We start from the raw sequence: 8,772 nt of genomic DNA, 5'->3' as shown, positions 1-8,772 counted from the left end.
GTTGTTGGTGCAACTGGCACTTTATGTTGAACTGTTTATTGTTTTGGCCAAGGTTATTGAGAGAGTTGGACTGAAATTTATTAGATTTTTTAAATCAACTGTTGGTAAATCAACAAAGTCTGTTATGGCCTCTGAAGCAACAGAGAGATGTTTTCTAATAGTCAGGGTTTCCAATGTTCTGAATGTACTTGAAAGTATTGTGTTATACTTAAAAAACAAAGTGTTATAGTTTACAGAAGGTCTACCTACCTATAGGCTACCTGAATCTCTGAAATGTACTATATTCCTAAATATGCTATTGCTCCACTTTATGGCAAAAATTGCACTTTTCTGTTGGTCTTGGTTAAGTACATCCTTGAAAAAAATAAACAATGTTTTGTTGCTTAAGCTTATGTATTCAGTCATTATTCAATGGTATACTAAAATCCATGTGAAAAAAATTGCTTCTCACTGTTCTCAGGTCAAATATTTATATGTGATTAAAAATGCGATTAATTAATTACAAAGCCTGTAATTAATTAGATTAATTTTTTTAATCGAGTCCCGGCCCTAAAAAAAATATATATATATGTACCAATTTCCAAATGTTATGAAATTTAAAAGACTGTTCCCAATGTTGATTTATTTTATATTCTAATGATTCTGAAACTATATTGTAGCATATGTACATGTTTAGAGCAGAGCAGAATAATACTTTGAGCAAAAAGAAAATGACAAACCTGTGATGCATGTCAATCAGATAAAACCAGTTTGTTGAACAAGAATCATTTCAAAATGCTTTAAAACTGATCTAATCTAAAAAGAAAAATTAATTGAGTATCACCACTATCCAGCATTTTGTTTTTAGTGTATTCCATTCTCCCAATCCTATCTGTCTGTGCTGTAATGTCTTTTCACTGAAGATAAATTAGATTACTTCCACTTTATTCATCTTCTGGGCTCAATACCTCTCCATTTAAACTGAAAAATAATGGAGCACTGAATAATGCAAGGCTACAGATGAATAACAATACTGTTGTTAACGAAAATTTGGTTAAACACGGTGTCAATATGAATCAAAGCAGACCACAAATAAGGTTGTTTTCCACGCCGTTACACTTTGCATTATGTTAACTTACAAAGAAGATGCAGACTCTCCCAACAAGCATATTCTAAATAAAACCACACGCCTATATACGTATCTTTTGATGCCAGGAGTAATTATTGCAGGCAGACAATAATTATATGTCTGGGGCATGTTGTATATTTAACCTGCATTAGCACAGCATCTTGCATTAATGGGATGGCACCACTCCAATAAGCAGAATCAGGCAAAAGCTCCTATGGCGACACAGATCCTACAGTAAAGCGTTACCTTGCCGTCTCTGGCCACAGCGTCCATCTCCACCTCCCTGGCACCACAGATGAATTTGGTGATGACCACTGGATGCTCCTAGAGGAAAGACAACAAGATGGTTAGTGATCAATGAATGAAGAGGAAAAATAACTCTTGAAAAAGTAAAGTAAACTTTTATTAGAAGCTTTTTGCATGAATACAGGAACAAGTATGCGTTGCTCAGCTGAAGCGATCAATGAGGGGTTCTTTTTAGCATTCCATAATTAAATTATTGTTACCTGACCCCAATCCATACAATTCCTTGCTTTGAAACATTGGTAAAATAATTGTTTGAAGAAGAAACACCTTAACGAAAGCTTTCTTATTTCAATGGGTCATATATTTCAAACTAATTTAATTTGCTGCGAGAGATGACACACACATTTTTAATTATGACAGCTACTGTATATCAATTTGAGAAAATTATGTTTGATGCCCTTCAATTACAAGTTTGTTTTAAAATGACCAAATCTGACGTGGACATTAGCAGCCTTAAATGAAAGCCCAAAGGCATCAGCTTCACTTGATGGTCATTTATTTCCATTGGGTCCGATGTGCTGGAGTACACAACCAAAACCAAATTGTTTAATTTAATACGATATTTGATTTGTTATACTTTGGTATTGGTATTGGTCTTTTTATATATATATATATATATATATATATTATTTTTGTTGTGGTCAATAATGTGTTGGATCAGTTGGGTCACGTGGTTAAGGGTGGCACTGAAAGTGAATATAATCACCTGTTCACCTGCGTGAGGTGTGTGTGGATGACAGGGTGAGAGGGTCCCATTCATTTTTAATTTTTTTGTTTTGTTTGTCAAAACTTTTGATAACTCGGGTATACAGACTATATGCTTTTACGTGTTATAATAAGCCAACCATTTTCCATTCACATTGTGAATATGTTGAACGAGTTGAATGTGACACAATGATATTAATATAACTTTGTAAAGAAAAAAAAAAATCATCATTATATTCTTGCTTTGGTGCATTAAAACAGTCATAAAGGCGTGTGTGTGTGTGTGTGTGTGTGTGTGTGTGTGTGTGTGTGTGTGTGTGTGTGTGTGTGTGTGTGTGTGCTTCTATTCCCAGGTAGGGGCCCTTTGAGGGGCCAGGTGCCCCTAAGCAAAAAGGGCTTCAGTGACAGAGAGAGGCACACACACACACAATACTAACCAACAGCCATGACAGCTGGTAGCATCAGTTAATTGAAAGCAGAGGGAGAACACAATAGGAAAACATGAGTGTGTGTGTGTGTGTGTGTGTGTGTGTGTGTGTGTGTGTGTGTGTGTGTGTGTGTGTGTGTGACAGAGAGAGTGATGACTCAACCTCACAGCTAATGCAATAAAATACAAGGCAAGTGAAAAATGAAGATCCGAGGTGTGACTTATGGAGGCAATATGAGTTAATACCGATCTCACCTGGGACACCTGAGTGGCTTCCTCCAAGAAGCGTTTCATCTCCTCCTCTCCGTACACAACGTTCATCGCCGAGCCGCTGGTGAGACGCGAGAAGGAGAGAGAGAGAGAAGAGAGAGTGAGAGAAAACAAAAGGCCACAGGAGAGGAAGAGAAGCAAGCTAACAGGAGAACATACAAGCTTCAAATGATCGTTCGAAACACTCATTATCTCTTCCTTGCATCACTATTACCATCGGGAACGAGGTCTGGAAACAGTCAAAATAAGCAGCGAGAGAGAGAGGGGGGAGAGAGAGAGAGAGAGAGGAACAGCTATTTAGGTCGAAAAGCACTCCAGGCTCTTGAAAACAACTTCAGAACTGAGTCATTAAAAGACAACAGATTTAGGCTAGTTTTGTTGTGCTTGTTGTTGTTTTTGATTTGAGTCTGCTCGCTGGGCTATCCTCCTGTTTGATAATGAGGGGAGGAGAGAAAGATGACAGAGGAAGGCCAGCGGCTTGGGTCACATCTTTGCTCTTCAGCTGAGTGTGGCTCAGAGGCAGACATATGTCCAACCCCAAAAATGAATACTACTGACCCTTCCTTTGAGCACCAGCCACAGAAGATTCTTATGAAATGATATTCAGGCAAATCTTTAACTCGGATGCCACCTCGTTTCTGCATGACTGTCCAAATTAATAATCTCTTTAGGAGAGATTAGTCATTCTGTATTTTATGTTATTAGAAGTAAAAGTGTCAGGAAACAGGGATCATGCATGTCTGGTTGGTTCTGTGTTTTGACAGCTAAACTTGATACAACATAATCATATTCATGTTTTGTTTTTTTAGATTGCATTGCGGCAAATTCATGTTGGCAATGATTGATTCAGAAGGGCCGGACTGAATCTGAATCATCATGTAAAATATAAACAACAGGTATGCTTGTCAATATATTCTAGGATAACAAAGGTCCATACACAGCATAACAATAACACCAGGGTTAGTGTGCGTTTATTTATAAATGTCTTGAATGAATTATGTAGGCGGAGGTTTTCTTTACACTGGGGCCATGTTGTGGGTTGAATAACCTTCCATGTAACATCGAGTCTTTTGGGGGCGAAGAGGGGCTTATAGCAGACATGATGGGGCTCTTCTTTGAAACAGTGTAAGACATATATAGTGATTTTTTAAAAGACACAAGGGATTTATTTTCCCTTTTAGTTTAGTTTTTCTTATCTTTAATGTGTTGAGCTTTTTTTTGTTGTCTTTGTCTTCAAACAACAATGTTTTTTCACTTTGACAGGTTTGTTTTGTCTCTTAAGAATTATGTTATACAGTTATATATATATATATATGGGCCCAATAGTCTTTATTTTCACCACCAAATCCTGATTTCATTGTATCTTCCAATCCCCCAAAAAGTGAGCAAGGTCATTTTGATTTTTAGGATTATTATTTCATACCCACACAGGCTTGATTTGACATCAATAGGAATTCCTCAGAACACCTATATATTTTAATTTCACTCAGCACTTGTAAACAGTGAAGAAATGTGAAACTTTTCAGATGTTGAAGCTATGGTTAGACAGTGTGTTAAAAAAGTTGCTTGGCACCAATAGAAAGTAGTTTAAACTGATTGCTTGTGCATATCATTACACAGCTGAATCTGGCGGTGTTAGAATGTCAAAGAAAATATACTTGTATATTCGAATGATGAAAGAGTTTGGGATGCAAATAATACATGACGTGAATATATTTTAAGGCTAAATTCTTCAAACTTCGTGAGTTTTGGTGTGGGTGTGTGTCTATGCTTTTAACTGCTAAAAAAAAGACGCCTTAATCTGGCAAGGAAGAGAGTGTTCGCTGAGGAAATGTGTGTTTTTGTGCATATGTACCGAGGCTGAAGAGAACATTCAAAAACCATTAACAACTATGTCAAAGGGGAAGAGTGAAAACGCTTTGGGGATGTGGAAAAGATCAGAGGGAGTTCACCGTACGCTGAGGAGGAGAGATGGGGGAGGGGGAGGGGAGTCGTCCTCATTAAAATATCCAACAGAGGTTAATAAACAGTAGGTGGTGGAAATTTAAATTGCAAATTATAACAACCTATAATATAAATAAACTATATTGTTAATGGCATAATTGTGGTTATTTTTAAGATCAAGTGGGATACGTTAATACTGGAGGACTAGATTTTTCCTTTCATGAATTACATAACTTTGATTTTCAGTAGTTTGATGAAACCTAGTGCATGACACTCATATTTATAACAACATCAAGGCTTGCATTTAAACCCATAAGAAGTCCAAACTCTGCTGAATGATGATGGGTCTCATCATGACATCTGCTGGGCAAAAGTGTCACTGCAAGTGTTAACGAGCTATAAAATGAATAAAGTTCATTAATCACTATAACTAACATTGTATTTTACTCAGTAAGCAATAAGTCTGTTAATTCGTTCTTAAGAAAGTACATTTTTCTTTCAAGCCTCAGCCGACAAGGACTGTACTATGTTCATACTTCATAATACCCTTTACTGGCTAAAAAAATAAATAATAGAAAACAAATGATGTGAAAGTTTTCTGCCCTCACAGTTTATATTAAATGGTATTGTATTATTGGTTATTGTTTGAGTCAGCCACTACATTCATGATTAAGGGTTAAAGTTACCTGAGAACATAGGAGGGCCGCAGCAGACAGGGATAGCCCACCTGGTCAGCGAAGGAAAGGGCATCTTCCTGGGAAGGGAGAGAACAGCAAAGCAGATGTTGGAAATGTATTTATAATTCTAATTAACTGAGATAGAGCATGTGCGGGATGTTACAAACCCTCCAGAATTTGCATATTTGAATTCTGATGACGTGGCATATAAACCTTGGCTTTAAACTAATTGTCTCTTTGACACATACAGATGTAAAAAAGGAGTAAAATGCGGAAAAAAACTGAGGTAAAGGCAGGACAACTATTGAACAAGCTTAAGCAATTGAAAAAAGTTTGAAATGTAAACACATTTAATTCAAAATCTACTTTGACAGAGGTACAGACAGAAGTGGAAAACCAATTCCAGCAAACATAAAAGCATTGTGTCGAACCAAACAAAAGTATTTAGTAAAACAAACTGTAAACATGGATGATGCAGAGGACAGAAATCTGGTAGCTCCATGGCCAGGAAAGCTTCATCATCATCATCATCATCATCATCATCATCATCACTCATCATCATCATTGTGGCGGCAATAACTCCCTATGAGTTAGCTGCTGAGAGGCTAAAAAGTGCTCTTTGTTTTGACGCGTTCCATGTAAGAGTCCGTAGTCATTTGTATTCCATGGTGTTTAATAAAACAAAAACAAACAATATACAACTCCAGACCTGACGGTCAACAGAAAGTATCAGAGCGCCATTCACCCTCTTCCTACATCATATCCTCCAAACCGGCATCCAACAGGTGACTAAATACCAATAAACCACACCCACGTGACCATTGCCGGAAGTGATAAACAATAAGAATTAAACGCGATGCAAACAGAAATACAAGATAATAATACAAATAATAAGTAAGGCAAAAACAATCCGACAATCATCATTATCACCTTTATCATCCATCACCAGTCTTTCAACCTATATGCAACTGTGTATTTCTCATATAATGTTTGAACGCTGTATGATTACAGCCACTTGAGAAAGAAAACAAAGAATCAATATCAAATCACAGGTGTGCCCTATAACAAACCCTCGTATACAGCAAGGCCCACTTTACCCATTCCCTACAATTACACTACAGACATTTTAAAGGCTTCAAGAATAAAAGGCTTACTCCAATGTCTGCCAAAAACAAGACTTATCAAAAGAGCAAAAAGGAGAGTATAAGTGCTCAAACAGTCAGAAAGAGTGGCTTCCATTCATCTCCCTTTTGATTTTCTTTTCTTCCTTTCAGTTCACAGGAATGAGAGAAGAAAGAGTACACGTCGTGGAAGGAGTGTAGCGGAGAGAAAAAAGGCTGTTTGTCCTCATCATCATCATCATCATCATCATCATCATCATCGCTCTTTCTGTCCTCTCCATCTCTCTGCAGGTCGAGCCTCCCTCGCTATCATTACCCACTGTTCCCTCGCCAGGTGGGATGCCATTACCAAACACAAAATAGCTTCCCAGAGACGCAGGAACCTTTTCCCCACGGCTCTACTAGAGTTATTCCAGCCCAATAAAAACAAACTGTTTCTTCAAGATGGGAAATAGAATATGTAGGTAGGCTCTGGAGAGGAGCACAACTGTGTGTGACGGCTAATCGCTCCTCAGCGGTATCTGAATACAGGAGCAACGCTAATGGGGGAGACATATTTCAGTGTTGGATGTGGACATTTCAGTGCTCCACATGTTCCACAGAGGGGTCTGACAGCGCCTCGTTCTGATGTAGCCGCCAGCTAAGTGAGAGGGCCAAACAGAGAAATAAAAGCTAAACATACAGTAAATGGTGTGGCTCAATGCTCCTAGAAAAAGTTCTAACACTAAGGCGACACGTTTGTCTGTAGGGAAAGGTGTGACGTTGTAACTAAACTTAAAGTTATGTGTGGAAAAACCAGATAACTGGTCCTTTGGATACTCAAACGCAGATATGTCAGGTGCTCTTTGATAAATGGAGAAAATACAAGAAGAAAATGAAGGCACTATAAAGTGATTGAGGATTTAGTCACTGCAATAATATATATTTTTGACATACCCTTATTCATTGCTACTTGTTCTTGCATGTTGAAGTGCCTCTTTGTTAACACAGTAAAATACATTTTAGAAAAAAAGCTACTTTTCAGCCCGAATATCTGGGCAAGTAAACTGTCCACATTTATTTGGAAAGGCTTCAAATTGTTATTGATATCACAAAACATTTAGGAGAATGTTTTTATACAATATGTTTCCTATATTATCGAAAAGGGTTTGTCTCGTGAAGATCAAAAATGTCTTTGACATTTGGCCAAGAACAGAAGAAATATAAAAAATGTGCTGAAAACTGTGATCTCAAGGATAGGCTCTGTGTATTATGCAAATGTTAGACTTTTTCAAAGTACATTCAATTAACATGAATCTAAATTATAAATTAAAAATGACCTACATGGGATTGTCTTTTAAAAGCAAACCTAATTTCCCTGAACTAACATTCTCGAAGCTCCCCGAGTATATATCCTTTTCTGGTGCAAACACTGTCACTGTTACCCAGGGAAATCATCCTTTTACTTTATTACTCTTGCTAACAGATAGCCTGCAAAAACACATGAGCGGTCAAACAACTCAAACTCATCAACACAGATAAAAAAACATCATGCCACAATCAATAAAACGCCCGCACTATCCATTATTTATTAGTTTCCTCTCACCAGGGAGCTGAGGGCCCTCCATGGAGCTTGGGCCACCTCGAGGTCATCTAGTATCTGGGAGAAGACGGAGCGTTCCTCGGCGCGGTCGATCTGTAGGGGGCTTGTCCCCAGAATCTTCACCCCACTGAGGTGCAGCGGGACGGCCAGGTTGTTGGGGATCTGGCCCCCGACTGACACGATGCTGCCAGAGCAACCCTGGAGAGGAGATGGGGGGGAGAGAAGACGAATGTGAGGGGAGAACAGCAGGTAATAAGAAGGGGGAGGAGAAAGGAAAGGATAATAGAATACAATTGTAAAGTCTTTGGCATCTTCCAAATCTAAAAACACATAGGCCATAAAATGAAACATAAGGAAAAGTTGATCTTGGCTGTGCACTTTCAGTTCAGTTATCACTATTAACAGGTGTGTGTGTGTGTGTGTGTGTGTGTGTGTGTGTGTGTGTGTGTGTGTGTGTGTGTGTGTGTGTGTGTGTGTGTGTGTGTGACCTAGCATTACTATCCTTGTGAGGACCTAAATCTGTTTAAACAGTCACATGTGGGGACTTGCCTCCCTTATGGGTACATAATGGAGGTCCATGGGAACCATCAATTTTAGGGTGAAGCCTTGGTTAGGTTTTGGGTTAGGGTAAG

General features: G+C 38.3%; 1 protein-coding gene across 1 annotated transcript in view; it reads right to left on the bottom strand.

The window, feature by feature from the left end:
* The window catches only part of LOC104943734 (carbamoyl-phosphate synthase [ammonia], mitochondrial-like), a gene marked incomplete at both ends in the record, with an annotated part of 20,244 nt that extends 11,906 nt beyond the window's left edge, over window positions 1-8,338 (bottom strand). The window contains 4 exons of the mRNA XM_010769201.1: window positions 1,355-1,432; window positions 2,802-2,877; window positions 5,447-5,514; window positions 8,144-8,338. Of these exons, the coding sequence (XP_010767503.1) occupies window positions 1,355-1,432; window positions 2,802-2,877; window positions 5,447-5,514; window positions 8,144-8,338 (417 nt within the window). The remainder of the gene's footprint in view (window positions 1-1,354; window positions 1,433-2,801; window positions 2,878-5,446; window positions 5,515-8,143) is intronic.
* Window positions 8,339-8,772: the final 434 nt, after the last annotated feature.

This window comes from Notothenia coriiceps, unplaced genomic scaffold, assembly GCF_000735185.1.
Source record: "Notothenia coriiceps isolate Sejong01 unplaced genomic scaffold, NC01 NC01_scaffold00006636, whole genome shotgun sequence".
NCBI lineage: Eukaryota > Metazoa > Chordata > Actinopteri > Perciformes > Nototheniidae > Notothenia > Notothenia coriiceps.
Note: the sequence above shows the minus strand (reverse complement) of the source record. Positions and strands in the feature narration are given on the sequence as shown.